The sequence below is a fragment of the Eurosta solidaginis genome, chromosome 1 (genome assembly GCF_040869045.1).
Source record: "Eurosta solidaginis isolate ZX-2024a chromosome 1, ASM4086904v1, whole genome shotgun sequence".
NCBI classification, from domain to species: Eukaryota; Metazoa; Arthropoda; class Insecta; order Diptera; family Tephritidae; genus Eurosta; species Eurosta solidaginis.
In genome coordinates this window covers 348343598-348367194 of record NC_090319.1, presented here as the reverse complement: position 1 = coordinate 348367194, position 23597 = coordinate 348343598, and the positions used below count along the sequence as shown (strand labels likewise).

The following is a 23597-nucleotide window of genomic DNA, read 5'->3' as shown; positions in this document are numbered from 1 at the left end:
ACTATATGTGGATGCACTTAAGTATCCTGTAATTTTTCACTTGACCACTTTTTGGTCACGAGGGTTGTGTGCTCTACCGCTTCAGACCGCCAGCAAAAAAAGGAAAAGAAAGTTTTTTCTTCCTCGGAAACTCGTGGTGGTTTTTTCCTTCCTTTTTTTTTTTTTTTTCCGTCTTCTAGTGATGGCCGGTCTGTCTGTTCCCTTCTTTTTCGATATTTTTCATCGCAACCCTTTCCACATCGCTAGGTGTGTTCCCGTGAACACGCTCCCAAGTGGGTCGTAGCCGTAGACCGTAGCAGCAGACCGTAACAATTATTACTTCTGTTGTAGTATACAAGATTGCATTGTACTAATGCGTTGCCAATGAAATATTTAATATGAAATAAATAAAAAAATCTTTCATTATCGGACTGCTTCCCGTTTCTATTAATTTGTATCGCATTCTTAACAATAACGGAATCTCTATCCGTATCTGGTTCATGTACCATTGCAACACGAGGAATGTGGTCCATATGGATCAATTTAAATTGATTGTTTGCTTGATTGTTGTTGCATTTGCATGTCAAATTTCTATCCGTATCTGGATCACGCTTCATTGAAACGTAACAACTGTCTGAATAGCTATCATCCGGAGGCAAAATCCTGAGCCAGATAAATAATTTTGCATTTAAATGCAACAACAACGATTTGAGCCAGATAAATCCAGATAGAAGTCTGGTTCAATTTGTGAGCCAGATAATTTGTTAATTACTTCTTTTTAGGTTGGCAACGCGGCCTTTAATATACCTACTTTTTCAAAAATAGATGTCGCTGCTTAGCCTTTCGCCGTATGAGTTAAATGAAAAACATCGGCGACATCTGCCTATCACATTTCGCGACTGTGAAAATTTCACGACATCTGATTCTCAAGTCTCTCAATAATCCAGAGCATTCCCGTGAGAATTGAGCGTGAGCCGGAGCTGTAAAACTCACTGAAAGACGGCAAATATTGCAACCATATTAAAAGTGCGTCGACCCATTGTTCATGTACGGGAAAAGGAAGTTCTGGGCAAAACGCGGAATTCGTGCCAATTAAAATTAAAATAAATAGTGCATTAAAGTCCAGATTTTCGCTTACACTAAACTAAAAGTTTTATTTTGTGAATATAAAAATATTGAAAGAATTCCTTTGCACGCAAACCCATTCTGTGAAAATGAAAATATGTAAAAACCAAATAAATTATGTATTATCAAAGTGCCTGCAAACTGAACAAGTGTGACTGAGAAGGGGCGATATCTGTCGCTAAAAAATAGTGTTGTGCTGCTTTGTTAAGTGATTCCTAAAGCACAAAGAAAATTCAATGCCGTCTCCTTAAAATGAAAACAAAAGCGAAATGCATAAATATAAAAATATACAATAAATAGGAAGAAGAGGTGTATGGAAAAATTGGAGTAGTAAATACGCGAAGGCAACGTAGACTCCAAGTGGAAAAGTAAAAAAAATCGACGGTATTACCGAAATGGCGTGCTGCTCGGAATAGCCTGAACCCCTTCCTTTTGTTCGGCTGCGAGGATTGAACCAAGTATTCAACTGAATATTTTTTTTATTAAATAAATTAAAACTAGGGGTGCAATCATAATGTGCTGCATAAAATGTAATTAATACTAAGCGTGAATATTGAAAATGCATTGTATGATATAAATAGAAAAGTGTATAAATACGCAAAGAAAAATTGAAACAAAGGAAATACATCATTGCTAATTGTAGGTACACACAATATTATAACTATTTAAATGTACCATTAAAATTATAACTTTAAGATGTAAATCTTAATCTATTGCTATGGTTAATGTTTAATACTTTTCAGAAAAAAATTAACCTACTATAAAGAAAAATGCCCAGCGCTTCCTTTACATCGTCGCGCTCATATGTGCGCCGTTCTCGACGAAAAGGAGCTAATCGTATAGCTTTACCAAATCGTCCAACCGGTTAGTCGATATTCGTATACTAAAAAAAAAGAACCAACTAAAAAGAAATTTACTCACTTTAAATATTTTTTTTAACCCTAAGGCAATATCATGGATCCAATGCTACAAAATTTACCGAGTACAAGTGCTTCGTCAAACTCAAATACAAATGCAAGTTCAAGTTCCAATAGCGTAGCTCATAGTTCTTTACAAAATAATGTGAACACTAATGTGTCCTCAGCAACGTTGACTACATCATCAGTGCCATCCGGTTCCCTCTCGACATCACCATCGTCGTCGTTCTCATCATCACATACATCATCTCAGTCGGCTGCTATTGTTGTTAGTACTTCTACGACATCTATGGCTGCCTCATCCGGTGCGATTTCATCAGAAATGTTTGTTGATGTTTCAGTTGCTTCTTGCTCACAATCATCCACTTCTGGACCTTCTACTTCAAATGGTGGTAGCGTAAGTTCCTGTAACATTGGCATTGGGGGCGGGCAAAAGCAGCTTCCCAATTGCGTTTCAAATAACTCGGTGGTATCTTCATCATACGATGCAAGCGGCGGAGGATTTATGGGAGCACATATGATGGATTCAGAAACTGTTAGTAACTGTGCAGGTTAGTTAAGGTTTTACCTTTTATTATCATCCTAATTTTAATAATCATATCAGCAGGTTCATCTAGTAGCTCACCAAATAATAATGATGAAGCTTCCAATAATTTAAGTAACGCGGAGAGTAAGTGATTGATATACTATGATATAGTATTCCTGAGCAAAATTTAATATTTATAACTTAATTCGTAGCTTACAACTCCATTCATTCTAATACGATGATATGTAATGCATCTTCAACTATTTCCATTGTAACCGCATCCACATCTACATCAATATCTAGCTATTCACATCAATCACCTTATGATCTGAGGCGCAAAATACCTGGGAATGGCCACGAACCCTGGTGTAACATAAATATTAATTCCAACCCCTCATCTCCGGCTGCTTCAAATTCTCTTGCCAATAATAGTATAATAGGTGCATCTCCTAGCAGCAACAGCAGCAACAGCAGCTCACAATCAATATCTTGCGGATCACCACCTTATCTCGGCAGTGTTTGTAATCCTGCTTCTGTTTCTATATCATCACCTTCGTCTTCGTCGTCCTCTTCATCGTCTGCCGTTAATGCGCCATCAACTAGTGCCACATTTCCTCTTAATTCACCTACAACCGGTGCTCCGTTAGGGCCGTCGCCTACTGTACATAGCTCCATACCACAGCAACATTGCAGCGCTCTACCAATTGGTGGAATTGAGGACAATAATTTTATGTTGCCAGCACGAAAGCGTTCACGTCGTCTTTATGCACAAACTGCTGATATGCCTTGCATGGCGGCATGTACAGAAAGTGCCACATCAACAGGCCCAACTGCTGCACAATATTTGCAATTCGAAATGCCTGATGAAGTTTTACTCGCGATTTTTTCATATCTTTTAGAGCAAGACTTGTGTAGGTTGGCATTAGTTTGCAAACGTTTTAATACGATTGCTAATGATAGCGAATTATGGAAACGATTGTATCAATCTGTGTTTGAATATGATATGCCGCTCTTTACTCCAGAATTATGTAAGTTCGTCTTTGAAAAACCAGAAGAATCTGAATTTGCTAATCCATGGAAAGAGAGTTTTCGCCAACTCTATCGTGGTGTACATGTACGAGCAGGATATCAGGTTAACATGATATAAATGAGCATTCTTGAATAAAGTTCTAATATGTTTTTCTTTTAGGATAAGAAACATGATGGACGCAATATTTTATTTTTCAATACAATTCAGGCCGCACTTGATTATCCAGAAGAACGTGCTGCTGCAGCAGCAGCTGCTGGGTCTACCATATCGAATACTTCTGCATCAGTAGCTCCTGGAGCAGGCGTTGGAAGCGGAAACGTTAACTCTCTGGCCAATATGTACGAAGACAATATAGCACCAGCCGATCATCCAGGTCCACTTATTTTTCTACATGCTGGCCATTACAAAGGCGAATATTTGTATATTGAATCGGATGTTGCGCTTATAGGAGCAGCTTCTGGTAACGTCGCTGAGTCTGTAGTGTTGGAGCGTGAAGCTGGTTCAACGATGATGTTTGTTGAAGGTGCCAAATACGCTTATGTTGGCTATTTGACATTGAAATTCTCACCGGATGTTACATCGACAGTATCTCATCACAAACATTATTGTTTGGATATTGGTGAAAATTGTTCACCAACGGTAGATAATTGCATTATTCGCAGTTCATCTGTTGTTGGTGCTGCAGTATGTGTTAGTGGTGTAAATGCTACCCCCGTAATACGTAACTGTGATATAAGCGATTGCGAAAATGTGGGACTTTATGTCACTGACTATGCTCAAGGTACTTATGAACACAATGAGATTAGTCGCAATGCTTTGGCCGGTATTTGGGTAAAGAACTTTGCCAGTCCCATTATGCGCGAGAATCACATTCATCATGGACGTGATGTTGGTATATTTACATTTGAAAATGGCATGGTAAGATTTAATTTCACATATCATATTTCTCACATATCTATTTAAAACAAATTTCCTTAAAAGGGATATTTTGAAAAGAATGATATACATAACAATCGTATAGCCGGCTTTGAAGTAAAAGCTGGTGCCAATCCTACTGTAGTCAAATGTGAAATACACCATGGACAAACCGGTGGAATTTATGTGCATGAAAATGGTTTGGGCCAATTTATTGAGAATCGTATTCATTCGAACAATTTTGCCGGTATGTAATAATACTAATACATTACAACAAATAAAAAAACGACATACCTACATATATATATTCCTAACATTTTAGGTGTATGGATAACTTCGAACAGTAACCCTACCATAAGAAAGAATGAAATTTATAATGGACATCAAGGTGGTGTTTATATCTTTGGTGAAGGTCGTGGTCTTATAGAGCATAATAATATATATGGTAATGCCTTGGCTGGTATACAGATACGTACAAATAGTGATCCGATAGTTCGCCATAACAAAATTCATCACGGTCAACATGGTGGCATTTATGTTCATGAGAAAGGCCAAGGTTTAATTGAAGAAAATGAAGTATACTCAAATACGCTGGCTGGTGTTTGGATAACTACAGGCAGCACACCAGTATTACGACGGAATCGTATACATTCCGGCAAGCAGGTAAGCTCAGAAAACGCAGCAGCCTCAGTAATGTGATACTTATATTGAGGACACATCAGGTGTATTAGTATTTTGTGTAATGCCTGAGATATGCTGAAGTATAATCCTTCAAAATAACGAAGAAGATCGCTATTGTGGATCTCGCTGAGATAAAGTCGTATTGGTTGCCTCGGACCTGGTGCTTAATCTTATGAATATTAAAAATAAAATAATTTAAAAAAATTTTAAGGTAAACGGTTTTATTGAAAACAATACTTACATGAAGTAATAATAATACTAAAAGCTAGCAAATAATTAGGTAGGTTCTAGGTACTAGTCATCAGGGCGTTGTTCAGACAATTAAATAAAAGCGTTTGGCGCATGAAATTTCTAAACTCTTCTGATTACGGTTCAGTTGGTCTTATATGTGACTATCAATAGAAATTTGACGCGTCCAACGCTTTTATTTAATTGTTTGATCAGCGCCCTAGATTGGTGAGGACTGTGATGACTAGTACCTACCTAATTATTTGCTAGTTTTTAGTACTATTATTAGTTCATGTACATAAGTATTGTTTTCAATAAATTCTTTTAACTAAAATTTTTTTTTTAATTATTTTATTTTCAAGATTTTAGTCTTTATTTAATTGCCTATTATTTCTCATTTTATTTAGTTCATTTAGTGACTCATTATTACAAGGACTCTTTTTTAACAATTTTTTACAATCTAAGTCCTCAATACATAATCCTTCCAAAGCCTTTACTAGACTCTGCGCCACGTATGCTTGTCCCTCCTCCAACTTAAAAATATTTTGATGTCATTTCTACCGGACTGTATGTAATATTTGTTCCAAATATAAACCAAATCGGACATCATAGGTCGCTTTCTATTCTTGCATGTATTATGTGTTCAAGGCCGAGCTTCTCTTCCAATTTGCGTCGCGCTCCTCTTGATTTTCCCTACAAATTGGCCGGACGGGACCTACATGTTTTATGCCGATTCCGAACGGCATCTGCAAGGCAGATGAGTTTTCACTGAGAGCTTTTCATGGCAGAAATACACCCGGAGCGCTTGCCAAACACTGCCGAGGGGTGACCCCGCTTAGAAAAATTTTCTTCTAATTTAAAAACCTTATTTCCAAAATTTTGATGTTGCTTTGTCCGGGGTGCGAACCCAGGGCATACGGTGTGGTAGGCGGAGCACGCTACCATCACCCCACGGTGGCAATGAAATTAGCATCCATAAAATTCAGAAAATGTCAGCTATATTCGTGCAGGAATCCGTTTTAACAAAACTTGGTGGCCACGGCAGGGGATTGCCCAAAAGAACGACAAAAACACACTTATGAATTATGAAAGCACTTTACTCAAAAAAATATAACACTGCGGCAATATATTCTATTGCTTTTTTTTGTACAAAATGGTGTGGATAATGAAATATAAACGTTTTTCAGTGTTTTTTAAAAATTTTCTTAAATTTATTTTGGTCCAATGCTCACACATTCCGTACAAACAGCTGATTTCGAAAAATCATTTGCTTTTCCTCTTCTCTTTACGATTCCGTCGTAATGCAGAATACCGAACTTCGATTCAAGCGGAGCGTAGAACGGCAACGTAATCGAAATGCAGAATAGGGGTGATTACTCTGGCCCACGTTTTGGCCTATATCTCGAGACCCTAGTCACCCAGGGGTATGAAAATTACCCTCTACTAAAGCACTCATCAACAGCTTTCATTTGTTATCCATATACTATAAACACATTCTAGGGACACTCGTGTCCACGTTTCGGCCTATATCTCGAGATCCTGTACGTCGATCGTAACCACTGAGATATAACCTATCCTATCTTTCAAGTTAGATCAAACTACACACGGGGTGCAAAACAAATTCAAAATCGGTTCAGTAGTTTAGGAGTCAATTTGCGCCAAACATAGTGACACGTGATTTTTATATATTAAGATGTATTATGTGTTCCAAATATCAGCCAAATCGGACCACAATTACGATTTTTGTGAATATCTCGATGCTTGCGCCACCAGCGGCGATTTTTTTCATAATTCGCTTTCTATTCTTGTATGTATTATGTGTTCCAAATATGAGCAAAATCGGACCACAAATACGATTTTTGTGAATATCTCGATCCTTGCGCCACCTAGCGGCGATTTTTTCATAGGTCCCTTTCTATTCTTGTATGTATTGTAACGAATTTACTGCAAGTCCTCTTATTTGCCCTTTTGCTAAGTTCGTATCGCTAAACTGTTGAATAAATAGCTCCAATATTGAATAATGAAAAAATGGCCTTTATTAAAGTACTTCACAATAACACTTATACTTTGCAACTAGCTTAATAACCAAACTGACTGATAGCGTGCTTAACTGAAACTGCCCATAGCGCCTCTACCGCTGATGCTTTTATACTCTGTGATTTCCTCGTGGCATCTTCTAGGCGCTTCCAGAATTTACTTATAAATTATAAATTTCTCAGCTACAACTACAGATGTATAATTTTTATAGCTTCTCTCATACCCCATGCGCTTGTATGTGTGAGCGACACTTCCACAATCACAATTGCATACCTTTAGGAGCATTTCAGATAAGATATCTGCATGTGCTTGTGCGTTGCTCTCAGCTGCGTGTACATATGTGTAGACATAATGATTGATTCGTTTATGTAGATACATAATGATTGATCTATGCATGTGCATGCAAGGCGCTGCTTAGCATCGGTTTAGAGATGGCAGCACCCCTTAGTTTTGCTAATATTCGTAACAGTATTATGTGTTCGAAATATTAGCCAAATCGGACCACAAATACGATTTTTGTGAATATCTCGAACCTTGCGCCACCTAGTGGCGATTTTTTCTTATTATTGCATTGTCATCGGGTTCTGAACTATATATATTTCAAGCTTGTAGCTTATCGGGAAGTTACTTTAATTTCAATTACAAAATTCGTTCACAACGGCCGAGCATGCGGCCGTGCGGCCTGCCTGTCACGTCAAGCTAAATAAAACTGTTTAAAAATTAAAATTTTGACGTTCAGAATGCCACCGTTCCTTAATCACGCTAGAACTAATGTACGGCTTTTTATGAAATTTTGCATACAGATAGCTAACAAACGGGAAGAAGCTATAGGTGACTAATTTTTTTTAATAACAATTTATGCCTTTGTCTGCAAAATTATGTTATAATTTTGTTAAATTATTTCAAGAAATCATATATCAACTTTTGGTGAGTTTTAAAAAACATAATTTTGTGTTGTTATTCGTTAGGTTGGCGTATATTTTTATGACAATGGACATGGAAAACTTGAAGATAATGATATTTTCAATCACCTATACTCGGGTGTACAAATACGTACTGGCAGTAATCCCGTTATACGTGGCAATAAAATTTGGGGGGGACAAAATGGGGGAGTATTAGTTTATAATGGCGGTTTGGGTTTATTAGAACAAAATGAAATATTTGATAACGCAATGGCTGGTGTTTGGATAAAAACCGATTCGAATCCAACATTAAAACGTAATAAAATCTACGACGGGCGTGATGGCGGCATTTGCATATTTAACGGTGGCAAAGGTGTACTTGAAGAGAACGATATTTTCCGTAATACCCAAGCTGGTGTTCTTATATCTACACAATCTCATCCGATTTTGCGACGTAATCGTATTTATGATGGTCAAGCTGCTGGTGTTGAAATTACTAATAATGCAACTGCCACATTAGAACATAATCAAATATTTAAAAATAAATTTGGTGGTTTATGTTTAGCTAGCGGTGTCCAGCCTATTACGCGTGGAAATAATATTTTTAACAATGAAGATGAGGTGGAGAAGGCTGTAACCGGTGGTCAATGCTTATATAAAATTAGCAGCTATACTTCATTTCCAATGCATGACTTTTATCGTTGTCAAACTTGTAATACGACTGATCGCAATGCTATTTGTGTGAATTGCATTAAGAATTGTCACGCTGGTCACGATGTCGAATTCATTCGACATGATCGGTAAGTATAGTAATACATACAACATACGACACACTAAAATTGCTAAGACACTCGTGACTATCATTCATTGGATTTGCCAAGATGAATAACTGCTATGTATCAAGCGAGTTTCCCAAATATAGGTATAAGTAATGGCAAGAGTTGTTTTGAAATACTTTAACACGAAGTTATATTCAAACGCTACATTTTGTTATGATCAAATAATAGAGTTTTCTTTCACACCGAAGACAATATCTTTTTCACGGCTACAAACCGCCCCAAATATCGAAGCGGTTCGGTTCAGTGGCTGGAACAACTTAGGCAACACTTGCACCGGTTCATGAAGCGGGTCAGCTTGTTTTTTTATACTCAGCTTGTTCTTTATACTCAGCTGAGCAGAGCTCACAGAGTATATTAACTTGGTTCGCATAATGATACCCCGTAAAGGCATAAACTAATCGAGATATATATACGCTTCTATATATCAAAATGATCTGTGTGAAAAAAGAAATTCATTTAGCCATGTCCGTCCGTCCGTCCGTCCGTCCGTACGTCTGTCCGTAAACACGATAACTTGAGATATCTTAATGAAATTTGGTATATAGGTTCCTGGGCACTCATCTCAGATCGCTATTTAAAATGAACGAAATCGGGCTATAACCATGCCCACTTTTTCGATATCGAAAATTTCGAAAAACCGAAAAAGTGCGATAATTCATTACCAAAGACGGATAAAGCGATGAAACTTGGTAGATGGGTTGACCTTATGACGCAGAATAGAAAATTTGTAAAATTTTAGACAATGGGCGTGGCACCGCCCGCTTTTGAAAGAAGGTAATTTAAAAGTTTTGCAAACTGTAATTTGGCAGTCGTTGAGGATATCATGATGAACTTTGGCAGGAACGTTACTCCTTTTCTTATATGTGTGCTAAGTAAAAATTAACAAAATCGGATGACGAACACGCCCACTTAAAAAAAAATTAAGTAAAATTTTAACAAAAAATTGAATATCTTTACAATATATAAGTAAATTATGTCAACAGTCATCTCCAGTAATGATATGGTGCACCAAAATACAAGAATAAAAGAAAATTTCAAAATGGGCGGGGCTCCGCCCATTTCATTTAATTTGTCTAGAATACTTTTAATGCCAAAAGTCGAACAAAAATTTACCAATTCTTGTGAAATTTGGTAAGGGCATAGCTTCTGTGACAATAACTGTTTTCTGTGAAAATGGTTGAAGCCACGCCCAGTTTTTATAAACAGTCGACCATCTGTCCTTCCGCTCGGCCGTTAACGCGATAAATTGAACAAAAATCGGTATATCTTTACTAAACTTAGTTCACGTACTTATCTGAACTCACTTTATGTTGGTAATAAAAATGGACGAAATCCAACTATGACCACGCCCACTTTTTCGATATCGAAAATTTTGAAAAATGAAAAAAATGCCATAAATCTATACCAAATACGAAAAAAGGGATGAAAAATGGCGATTGGATTGGTTTTTTTTGAGGCAGAATATAACTTCAGAAAAAACTTTGTAAAATGGGCGTGACACCTACCATATTAAGTAGAAGAAAATGAAAAAGTTCTGCAGGACGAAATCAAAAGCCCGTGGAATCATGGCAGGAATACTGTTCGTGGTATTACATATATAAATAAATTAGCGGTACCCGACAGATGATGTTCTGGGTCACCCTGGTCCACATTTTGGTCGATATCGCGAAAATGCCTTCACATAAACAACTTAGCGCTACTCCCTTTTAAAATACTCTAACACCTTTCATTTGATACCCATATCGTACAAGCACATTCCAGGATCACCCCTGGTCCATCTTTATGGCGACTTATAGAAAAAGCGTCCACTTATAGAACTAAGGCCCACTCCGTTTTATCCTAGCCCCACCACACCATGTTTTCATTTGGGACCACACCATGGGTTGCCACACCATGTTTTCATTTGGGACCAAAATTCATCGAAAAAAAGGACCAAATATCTGAAAAAACGGCCAAATTTTTGTTTTATTTGATTGTGATACAAGCAATTCACAAATGTGGTGTAGTCGTTGTTAAATATAAAATTTCAGGATGTTTCCATGGTTTCCTATACAACATTTTGGTTTCCTATACAAAATTTTAATAAACGTAAGGCTCAGAAATTGCGTTTTGGTGTAGCCGAACTATGAGCCAACTCAGAATATCATAAATGATGCTTATTTTTCCCCTGAACGTTGAAATTTCATATCAAAGCCTAGAATTAGTAAGTGTGATTTTTGAAAAACTCACATTTACTGAATCTAGCCCCAGGCTTCAGATTAAAAATCAAACATATTAAAAGTTTGAACTGTGCAATAACGGAACCTGATTACATTTAAGTAGGTACTAGAAATTATTTAGAAGCGTTGTTATAGAAGTTTATGGGGTTCTTGTACCTACGGGAATAAAACACAAAACACTGTTTTCGAAAACAAATATTTTTTACATTTGTTTCAAAATCTTAATATAAAAGTAAATTTGTTCAATCGCGATTTGTCATTCATTTATAAAGTTACCACTTTCAAGAAGTATTCCTGCCTTACTTAGAGTTAAATGCCGTCATCCAGTGAGTTTTACAGCTCCGGCTCACGCTCAATTCTCACGTGAATGCTCTGCATTATTGAGAGGCTTGAGAAGTGATGTCGTGATATTTTCGCACACGTGAAATGTTATAGGCAGATGTCGCCCCTGTTTTTCATTTAACTCATACGGCGAGAGGCTAAGCAGCGACATCTATTTTTGAAAAAGTAGGTTTATTAAAGGCAGCGTTGCCAAACTAAAGAAAAGTAATTAACAAATTATCTGGCTCACAAATTGAGCCAGACTTCGATCTGGATTTATCTGGTTAAAATCGTTGTTGTTGCATTTACATGCAAAATAATTTATCTGGCTGAGGCTCTTTGCCACCGGACAATGGCTAAAATATTTCTTATGCCAAGCTACTTAGTGTTCAATTATTCGGCGTGCCTTAGCACCACAATACACCTGAAAGACCACAGGTAGGTAGGTTGAACTGGCCGGTCCATGAGGACCTCACATAGACTGATTGAGTCCGTAGTGTTACCAGAAGTTTGTTTTAACGACCAAACTGAAAAACCCTATCAAAAACCAGGACCTATGCTATAAAATAACTCCGTCCTCTTGGCAAATACTAGAAGCTTCCTAGGACTTAAGCCACTTGCTGCTTCTAGATCTGACAGCTGTATCACTCCTAATAGCTGGAGTCTTAGCCTGGCAAGTGCAGGGCACGAGCACAGAACGTGCTCGATCGTTTCCTCCTCCAACCCGCACTTCCTACACCTGCTATCACTGACCAAGCCTAATTTAAAGGCATGTGACGCCAGAAGGCAGTGTCCAGTCAGAATACCCGTCATGAGTCTACAGTCCTCTCTTTTTAATGATAGAAGCAACTGTGTTAGTCTAAGGTTGTAAGACCTACACATAATCTTCGACACTTTACAGCCCCGCGCTTGAACCCACGCCTTTTCTGCTTGGTCGATCATGTGCACCTCTCGCATTCGCTTAATCTCGCCCAATCTAATTGGGACGTCTACGGAACAAGCTTCAAGGGATGCGCCCTTTTTAGCTAATTAGTCCGCTTTTTCATTCCCATCTATTCCCATATGCCCTGGGACCCAATATAGATGTATGCTTCTCCCTGTCCCGATTCTCTCCAGAGACTGCTTACACTCTTAACACGCATTTAGATGCTGTGCTATGCGAGATTATTGCCTTAATTGCTGCTTGACTGTCAATATAAAAGTTAACACGGCTGCAGCTTTAGCTATTCTCTTCCAGGGTTTCTACTGCTTTGGTTACGGCTAATATTTCCGCTTGGAAAACGCTACAGTAATCCGGCAGCCTGTAGGATCTGCGTAATTCCGGATCAGCGCAGTATACCGCAGACTCTACTCCTTCCACTATTTAGGAACCATCGGTGTACACATGTATCGCCTCGTCCGCCATTTGCGCACCCTTGCGCCAACCGTCCACCTCTATTGTGGCCTTAAGATCTCCCTCAAAGTGCAGGTAGGGAATCATGTAGTCTGTTCGTCTTGTGACTGAGGACGCTATACTACTATGGCCATATGGTCGGCGCTCAAGCTGCCCCGAAGCATCGAGCCTGGTTGCGGTCGTTAACGCTTTGTTCTTTGAAAAGACCACAATACTCCTGAAATTTTTACATAGGATTTCTTTGCAAAAAATTTTGGAAGTGTTACCAAACATAAAACCAATTAGTTTCATTATTTTACTCAGTTTTCAATTCAAATTTTAACTCGACGGCTATTGTAAGGCTCCATCAGTGGAAAGCCCTGCCAAATTTCTTAGAGGCACACGTGCATTTGAGAAAAATTTTCTTAGCTCGACTAGTGAAAAAAATCTATCACGAAAAGTGTTTGATAACCGATCGAAATATCTGAATTTTTCTGATAAGTCCGTGTAATGTGTTTGCCCTTAGATCCATCACTTTTCTTATTAATGCCTCGCCTAAAATATCTCCTATGAAATGTCATTGGTCTGCTACATTTTATTGACTGAGTAATTTTTGTGGTAAGATGTCCATATACATAAGTAAAATGAAAATTATATGTGGGTTAATGAAAGTTTTCCAAATGTTGTGGGCAGAGTTGTGAATTTGTGGCTACTGCCTAAAAAGGACCAAAATTTAAAAAAAGGGACCAGCGAGGTTGGAAGGGATAATTTTTGGTCCAAATGTACCAAAAGTGGCAACCGTGGTCTAAATCTTTATCTCTTTTTCAATCTCTTTATCCTCTCCAGTTCTTCTTATTCTTCTCTATCCCTTATTCCCAGTCGGTCCCTGGTTCATTTCTCAAAAAAAAAAAAATGTCGTAAATTCTAGCCTACACCAAGGGCTACCTATTAGAGCGGGTCAAATTGTATGGATGGATTTTTTTCATCAGGAGTATATCAAAAACGTAATCTACAGATGATTCTAAGAAAAATTGCTGAAGACACCATAGCACTAAGTCCGAAACAGAATCAATTTTAATGCTTTTGATTATACTGATATGATTGATCTGAATGACGATAATTTACTATCTGAACCGGCATTCACAAGAAATATGCCATACGATCACTTGGTACAATTCTTAGATTATGATGAGCCAACACTAGATGATTCTAATATTCCAATGCATATACAAGGAACAGAAATATATGTACAGTTGTTAACATCTGTTTCCAAACGTGTTATAGAAAAAAAAACCGTGAAGGTGTTATGGCTGTTATAGCAGAAAGTGAAAAACAACCACGAATGGAGAGCAAAAAAGATTTTAAAAAATAATTACATAACAAAAATTTTTTTCTACTAAAACGAATTCGAAAAAAGAAAAACTGTCCGAAAGTTGTTGGAAATGTTCTGAACTTATTTTAGCTGTAAAGAAAAAAAAAATTCCATAAGAAAGTTAAAGATGATAATATAGTAGTTACAAGTTTATTTTAGGCTAAATTCTCATAATTTAAGCCTGATATCTCTACTAAAATTCAAAAACACTATAGATATTAATACAGATTCTGAAATGTACGTAAAATACCTTTAAAGTAAGTCCAATATGATAATTTTCCTATCATTCTATCAGAAGCTATGAAGATTTTTTGGCCAAACTCTACATTCTTATGGCAAAATATCTGTTTTGCACAAGTCGGACTTAAACTTATGGTGTCTTCAGCAATTTTTCTTAATTTTTGATATACTCCTCATGGAAAAAAAATGTGACCCGCTCAAATCGAACCATGAACCTATCTGAGCACAAATTCAATACATTTTGAAATTAGCGGGGGCAATTGTCAAACAAATTCTGAGATAGGGCGTTATTCAAACGATTTCTGAGGTAGTGCGTTTTCAAAACAGCAGTCGAGATGCCTCTCGCATCAGTCGATATAATCTTAAGATTAAGTGTAAGATATTAACAACACATTTCGAAAGCTGATGGTGTTATTGACAAAAATAAACAAGTAAGGAAGGTTAAGTTCGGGTGTAACCGAACATTACATACTCAGCTGAGAGCTTTGGAGACAAAATAAGGGAAAATCACCATGTAGCAAAATAAACCTAGGGTAACCCTGAATGGAGGGTGGAGCCGTGTGTAGAAGTCCACCAAAGTGGGGAAAGCTTCTGACCGCCATTCACCTGGGAATGGCCAGAGCGATTCTTTTGCATGTGGTTCAAGCATCTCACTACTGCCGGTCGCTTGCGGCCAAGTATCCTCTGGGTAGCCGCTAAACATCCGTTTAGCGCTGAGCTAATGTGAGAAGGTGAGCCGGGGGAGATCTCATCGGCAGCGTCTGTACACCTCTAGGTGCGGCTGCAAGCGGGCGTCTGTCTTGGAGCAAGCGGCTCGCTATATAATCGTGCCAAGTAATATTTTCACCCCCGCTGAGCGGGTTGTGCGCTGGAATTGGGACCCGCCACGTAAAACCATACTCCAATGAAATATAACAACAAGGCTCTGATAAATACACTCTATTGATAACGACCATGGCAAACGTTTGAAGGACAATGAATTGAGGGCATGCACCTGGAACGTCAGCTCCCTGAATGGGATTGGTGCAGATGCCCGGCTGGTTGATGTCCTCGTCAAAGCAAAATCTGACATCACCGCCATCCAAGAAATTGTGACATCTACTGGAGTGGCCATACGAATAAGCGCAGTTTCGGCGTCGGATTCGTGGTGGGAGAGAGACTTTGTTGCCAAGTTCTGGCGTTCACACCTGTGGACGAACGTCTCGCCGCTATCCGAATAAAAGCAAAATTTTTTAATATATCATTCATCTGCGCCCATGCACCGACAGGAGAAAGACGATGAGGTGAAAGACACTTTTTATGAACAATTAGAACGCACATACGAGCGCTGCCCCCGTCACGATATAAAAGTCGTGCTTGGTGACTTTAACGCCAGGGTGGGCAAAGAAGGTGTTTTTGGCCCTACAGTCTGAAATTTCAGCCTACACAATGAAACTTCTAACGGACTGAGGCTGATTGACTTGGCCGGTGCTCGAAACATCCAGCACGAGGTTCATGCATAAAAATATACATCAAGCTACATGGTTGTCTCCTGATCGAAATACTCGCAATCAGATCGATCACGTTGCGATAGACGGACGGCATGCCTCCAGTGTTTTAGATGTGCGCACGATCCGAGGACCCTACATCGACTCGGACCATTATCTCGTTGCAGCCAAAATACACACCCGCCTCAGCGCGGTTAAAACCAAGGAACAAAAAACACAAGGAAAGCTAGACGTCGAAAAACTTCAATCACAACAGACTGCCAATGATTTCGCAACTCGACTCTCACACCTGCTCTCTGAGAGCACAACTCATCCTGAAGGAATACAGAAGCAGTGGGAGCATATCTCCAAAGCACATCGTACTGCCGCCGAGGAAAAAATTGGTTACCGGCGGCCACGAAAAAACAACTGGTACGATGAAGAATGCCGCGTTGCAACTGAAAGAAAAGACGCTGCCTACAGGGCTACATTAAAAGCGAGCGCGACAAGAGGAGTGTGTGAACGCTATCGTGAGTTGAAAAAGGAAGCGAGACGCCTTTGCAGAGAGGCGTGAGTGCGAGGAGCTTGAGCTACTAGCCACCAGGAATAACGCCCGAAAATTTTACTAAAAAATACGGCGACAGACGGAAGGTTTTAAGACCGGGGCAAACTCCTGTAGAAACGAAAACGGCGACCTTGTAACTGATGTCCAGAGAGTGCTTAGATAATGGAGGGAACACTTCTCTGTTCTCCTAAATGGAGGCAGCAATTCACCGCGCAGAGATGAAGAACCCGATTCCGCAATCGATGATGATGGAATATATGTCCCCCCGCCCGATTATGACGAAGTTAGAATAGCAATAACCAGATTGAAAAACAACAAGGCCGTGGGCGCTGGTGGATTGCCTGCGGAGCTATTAAAGTACGGCGGCGAGGAGTTGGTAAGGCGCATGCAGAAGCTTCTTAGCAAAATATGGGCGGAAGAGTGCATGACCGACGGTTGGAATCTAAGTGTTCTTTGCCCAGTCCACAAGAAGGGGGATACTGCAAAATGCACCAACTATCGTGGAATCAGGCTTCTTAACATCGCATATAAGGTCCTTTCAAGTGTATTGTGCGAAAGATTGAAGCCCACCGGGAACCGGCTGATTGGACCTTATCAGCGCGGCTTCAGACCTGGTAAATCTACCATCGACCAGATTTTCACAATGCGCCAAATCTTGGAAAAAACCCGTGAAAAAGAATCGACACACATCACCTCTTTGTCGACTTTAAAGCCGCCTTCGACAGCACGAAAGGGAGCTGCCTATATGCCGCTATGTCTGAATTTGGTTTCCCCGCAAAACTTATACGGCTGTGCAAAATGACGTTGAGCAACACCATCAGCTCAGTCAGAATTTGGAAGGACCGATCCGGCCGTTCGAAACTAAACGAGGTTTCAGACAGGGTGACCCCCTATCGTGCGATTTCTGTAATTTGATGCTAGAGAAAATTATACTAGCTGCAGAACTTAACCGTACTGGAACAATATACTATAAAAGCGTGCAATTACTGGCATATGCTGATGACATTGATATCATCGGCCTAAACACCCGCGCTGTTAGTTCTGCTTACTCCAAACTGGAAAAAGAAGCGGTAAAGATAGGTATGATGGTGAATGAGGACAAAACGAAGTACCTGCTGTCATCGAGCAAAGAGTCAGCGCATATGCGCCTTGGCAACCACGCTACTGAGGGCAGCCATAATTTCGAAATAGTAAAAGACTTCGTTTATTTGGGAGCCAGCATCAACACTAGCAACAACATCAGCACTGAAATCCAGCGAAGAATCAATCTTGCCAATAAATGCTACTTTGGACTAGGTAGGCAATTGAAAAGTAAAGTCCTCTCTCGGCGAACGAAAATCATACTCTACAAGTCACTTATCGTACCCGTCCTTCTATATGGGGCAGAAGCATGGACCATGACAACATCAGATGAAGCGGCTTTGGGAGTGTTCGAGAAAAAAGTTCTTCGAAAGATTTATGGACCTCTACGCGTTGGCGATGTCGAGTACCGAAGAAGATTTGTTGATGAGCTGTACGAGCTATACGCAGACATCAACATAGTCCAGCGAATTAAAACGCAGCGGCTGCGCTGGCTGGGCCATGTTATGCGAATGAAAGATGATGCTGCGGCCAAGAAAGTGTTTCTATCGGAACCCGCCTATGGAAGCAGAGGTAGAGGGCGGCCCCCACTCCGTTGGAAGGACCAGGTGGAAAACGATTTAAACTCCCTTGGTGTGACCTATTGGCGCCGGTTGGCGGAGCGAAGGAGTGACTGGCGCGCCTTGTTGGACGGCCATAACCGTTTAGACGGTTAAGCGTCAATTATGTAAGTAAGTAAGTAAGTAACCCTGGAATGTGTTTGTATGACATGGCTATCAAATGGAAGGTAACTATTAAAGATTATTTTAAAAGGGAGTGGGCCATAGTTCTTATAGGTGGACGCCTTTTCGAGATATCGCCATAAAGGTGGACCAGGGGTGACTCTGGAATGTGTTTGTATGATATGGGTATCAAATAAAAGGTGGTAATGAGTCTTTTAAAAGGGAGTGACCCTTAGTTCTATATGTGGACGCCTTTTCGAGATATCGCGATAAAGGTGGACCAGAGGTGACTCTAGAATGTGTTTGTACGATATGGGTATCAAATGAAAGGTGTTAATGAGTATTTTAAAAGGGAGTGGGCCTTAGTTCTATAGGTGGACGCCTTTTCTAGATATCGCCATAAAGGTGTACCAGGGGTGACTCTAGAATGTGTTTGTACGATATGGGTATCAAATTAAAGGTATTAATGAGGGTTTTAAAAGGGAGAGGCTCTTAGTTGTATATGTGAAGGCGTTTTCGAGATATCGACCAAAATGTGGACCAGTGTGACCCAGAACACCATCAGTCGGGTACCGCTAATTTATTTATATATGTAATACCACGAACAGTATTCCTGCCAAGATTCCAAGGGCTTTTGATTTCGCCCTGCAGAACTTTTTCATTTTCTTCTACTTAATATGGTGCCCGTTTTACAAAGTTTTTTTCTAAAGTTATATTTTGCGTCAAAAAACCAATCCAATCGCAGTGTTTCATCCCTTTTTTCGTATTTGGTATAGAATTATGGCATTTTTTTTCATAATTTCGTAATTTTCGTAATTGTCGATATCGAAAAAGTGGGCGTGGTCATAGTCGGATTTCGGCCATTTTTTATACCAAGAAAAAGTGAGTTCAGATAAGTACGTGAACTAAGTTAGGAAGGACAGACGGTCGACTGTGTGTAAAAACTGGGCGTGGCTTCAACCGATTTTCGATTTTCTTTTTAAAGTGGGCGTGTTCGTCATCCGATTTTGCAAATTTTTTTTTACCACACATATAGTAATAGGAGTAATAAAGTTTCTGCTAAACTCCATCATGATATCTTCAACGACTGCCAAATTACAGCTTGCAAAACTTTTAAATTACCTCCTATTAAAAGTGGGCGGTGCCATGCCTATTGTCCAAAATTTTACTTATTTTCTATTCGGCGTCATAAGGTCAACCCACCTGCTAAGTTTCATCGCTTTATTCGTCGTTGGTAATGAATTATCGCACTTTTTCGGGTTTTCGAAATTTTCGATATCGAAAAAGTGGGCGTGGTTATAGTCCGATTTCGTTCATTTTAAATAGCGATCTGAGATACATTACATATTAAATTTCATTAAGATACCTCAAAATTTACTCAAGATATCGTGTTCACGGACAGACAGACGGACGGACAGGGCTAAATGAATTTCTTTTTTCGCCCAGATCATTTTGATATGCGGAAGTCTATATCTATCTCGATTAGTTTATGCCGTTACGGGGTACCGTTATGCGAACAAAATTAATATACTCTGTGAGCTCTGCACAGCTGAGTATAAAAAACTTAAAAATACATTAAGTTTAGTAGGTAGGAACTAAGAGGGGTCAAGTACTAACCTGTTTGCATAAATTATTTTGGACTTGCGCAGCGTATTTTATTAATTGTATAATGTTATGCCCTTTACGATCTTCTTACTCGTTAAAATACAAATTTCCATATGTTCGGTTTGACTTGATATTAAATTTCCTTTCATCCTTCCCATTCAAATATTTACAGCTGATAATAATTTTTTTTTCTATTTTACAATTAGCTTCTTTTGCGACTGCGGCGCTGGTACGCTTTCTAATCAGTGTCAATTGCAAGGCGAGCCGACGCAAGATACGGATACACTGTACGATTCGGCAGCACCAATGGAATCTCATACACTAATGGTGAATTAAGTTTTATATAGAGTCTTAACTATAATCATTTGCATACGAAAATGTGGGATTGAATATAATATTTTACTCGAGGTAATTAATTCTATGAGTAGCATCCTCTATCCAAATGTTTGTCAAACGATATTTTCTGATTGGTGTGTGAAACTTTCTTATTCCTCAAAAACACATTAATATTGAGATTATTTAGCTACCATTTTTGTGTTATGTTTCTCAGACAATTGCCAATTCTTTTATGAACAATTTTATTATAGCGTTTTCTTTTCTGGCTAAAGTGTTACGCTTTTTGTATTTCGGGTATTTCGTTCTTTTGTGAAAATTGTTGCCTGCTCGCAATGCAAAAGCGTTACACTTTTACCCTGTATAAAATGGCGGTGTGGCAGTGCAACTCTGTGAAACTCTCAATTCGTCTGAAGTTCCACATATAAGCTTGAAACACAATGCCCTGACGCCGCGAAATAAAGGCGACGAACATCTTTTTGTCAAAAATGGAATCCCCATAATTACATGAAGGTGAACACAATGAACGCCAAGAGCGAAATTTACGCGACGTCATTTTGCGACGATAGATTTATTTCTATCGTCGCCGCCGGGCGATGACGACGAACATCCCAATGGTTGCTGCTGTTCAATTTTTTAAGTATAAAAAAAGAAAACATAATATCCAAAAACAAATTTTTTTTCTTTACATATGTATAATTTTTAATTTAATTTCTTAACATTTTTGTATTGTTTTGTTAATTTCTTTACATTTTGGGCGTGTTTTAGCAGTCAAGTGCTAAAGTAGAGAATTAAAAAGTTTTAATTGTTTTCATCTTTATTTCTAAATAATGGCCACTCTGAATAAACAGCGTCAATTTCGCCCGGCATTGTGTTTTAAGTAGACGAAATGTCTGGGCGTAATTTGAAAAATGTCATCGCCCGACGCGGCGTATATCGTCGTCGCTCGGCATTCTGTTTCAAGCAACACTCTGTTAATAGCTTTGTTCGCGTATTTTTCTAACAGAAACTTACAAACAGCCAAAATCAAAATCCTCTCAACTATCAGCTGTTTCCTCTCATAGAGAAAAATATGTAAAAAAGTACGCGAACAGAAATCCATCAAAAACTATCACAATTTGCGAACAACTGATAAGTTATTTGGCGGCAATTTTGGCAATGTTGTGTCATAGCTGGTGGATGTCCGTAAAGTTTGTCCATCTTGTTCATCCAAATGTTCGCTCTCATTATTTTCATTAACACATACCTTTTCCATGCTTTATTTTCCGGCTGCAATACTCGAATTAAATTTCGCAATTTGCGTAAATTACAACCAGCAGTTTTTCGATCAGCTGTTTTTCTGTTTGTAAATTGCTGTTGTCAAAAATTTTACCAACAGAAAATTGCAGCTCTCAGCAAAATGAAATGTCACTTTACTCTTTTTCTTCATTTTTTGTTGGAGAGCCGGGTACGCAAACAGAAAAACCTGCAAAATTTGCAAAATCAACAGAAAACTGTAATACCCGAACGAAGCTAATATGAGAGAATGTGGTGAGTTGAAATGTTCTTTGTATGCACTATAAATGTTGAAAATTTTCTGGGGTAGCATTAACTCTGTTAAGGCTTTACCATTTACATAGGCAACAAAAGAAAACGCTATTAGTTTAATTGTTGCCTTATAATTTTGGCACTTAATTATGAAGTTAAAAAAAGTACTGCCGCGGATTTAGAAAATCCTAGAATAATATAATCTGTCATCGCATTATTGGATAAATAAACGGCGGTGTTTGAAATTTTTACGCAATTTATATTCGAAGTTATTAACAAAATAATTATGTACTATCTGAGGCAGCTTTTGATATGATTTAACAGCAGAACTTTAAGATTCAAAAGCTACTGAAGATAAAAGGGGGACTCATTTAACCTTATCAATTCCTTATAAAGTGTATAAACGTAGAAATTTATCTAGTGCGTGAATGAACTGTCAAATTTTGTATGAAAAATCATTTACACAATTTGTAAAAATTTACGCGCACATTTCATGGTGTAAACCAGGGATGCACCTTAACGTTAAGCTAATCGTTTATCAAAAAATTTCCACCGTTTCCGTTGAAACACTTCGAAATATTATCGATAAAGAAATTATCAAGATAAATTGTATCTCGTTTTTAACCGAAACGAAAAGCTTTCGTTAACGTTAAAACCGTTAACAAAAACGTGATACTTTATGTTTGAATTGTGCTGGCAATGCTATAGCCATGGTGAAGCCGTAAGGTGGTAACAACAAGCGCACATACACACACAAACTCCATGTAATTTGTTTGTGTAATTCGTTGGTGGTAACGTCAAAAATACTCTGAGAAATGTTCGTACTGTCAAAATTCATGAGAAAAGTTGCAATCAGCTTGGCTAGTGCTTTCACCATTAATGACTCCGCCATCAATCAGCTTTGCCAGCATAGTTTGAAATTAATAATCAACATAAACGATTTGATTTCGTTTTGATATGGCAGAAAACGAAACGAAATCATTTCGTTAATTTGACGTTCTTAACGTTAATAAACGAAACGAAATGACTTTGTTTCGTTTATTAACGTTAATTACCGTAACGAAATGATATCGGTTCGTTGGTTAAGCATGCCTGGTGTAAACGTGGTAAACTCAAAGGAATGCAACGTTGCAAACGTAACAGCCGTAATTTTCATTCATCAAATTTCCAATCTCCAACATCAGCAAGTCATTTACAAGAATATCTTAGGGCCGATTTCACCAAATCGACTTAGGCTAAAACTTAGTTGCAGCTTAAGTTAGCCCAGATTTGAGTCCATGTTTTTTTCGGTTGCACCAACTTAGCTACTAAACTCATTTGACATACAAAAATCATATCAGCTGTTTTATAAATAGTAGTATTTTTGGCTACGGTTTTATTACACGCCACCCAGTGAATTTGAAATATTGTCAGTTACGGTTGTCAGTTGCTTATAATATCGGGGTTGCTATATTTGCATAATGAAATAAGTATAAATACTGCCATTTAATTCGACTCAAAATTTGTACTACAGCAACACTGTTGAAAGTCGAGAATAAGCCAGCTGACAGGTAGGCTAATTTGTGACTTAGTTAAACATTGGTGGTGAAACAGAAA

At 38.5% G+C, this 23597-nt stretch overlaps 1 protein-coding gene across 3 annotated transcripts in view; it reads left to right on the top strand.

Annotated features, from left to right (window-relative positions):
- Positions 1-945: 945 nt before the first annotated feature.
- Positions 946-23597, top strand: part of FBXO11 (F-box protein 11) — a 36970-nt gene continuing 14318 nt past the window's right edge. Inside the window, exons 1-10 of one of the 3 annotated variants that reach the window (XR_010949092.1) lie at positions 946-1743; positions 1848-1968; positions 2051-2572; positions 2626-2691; positions 2760-3679; positions 3737-4495; positions 4559-4739; positions 4815-5155; positions 8407-9140; positions 20348-20549. Coding sequence is in view for 2 of the 3 variants with exons in the window: in XM_067762571.1 (XP_067618672.1) it covers positions 1875-1968; positions 2051-2572; positions 2626-2691; positions 2760-3679; positions 3737-4495; positions 4559-4739; positions 4815-5155; positions 8407-9140; positions 20348-20477 (3747 nt within the window). In the remaining variant the exon portion in view is untranslated. Of the gene's footprint in view, positions 1744-1847; positions 1969-2050; positions 2573-2625; positions 2692-2759; positions 3680-3736; positions 4496-4558; positions 4740-4814; positions 5156-8406; positions 9141-20347; positions 20558-23597 lie in introns of those variants that run through there. The other 2 variants (XM_067762572.1, XM_067762571.1) reach the window with 2 other exon arrangements.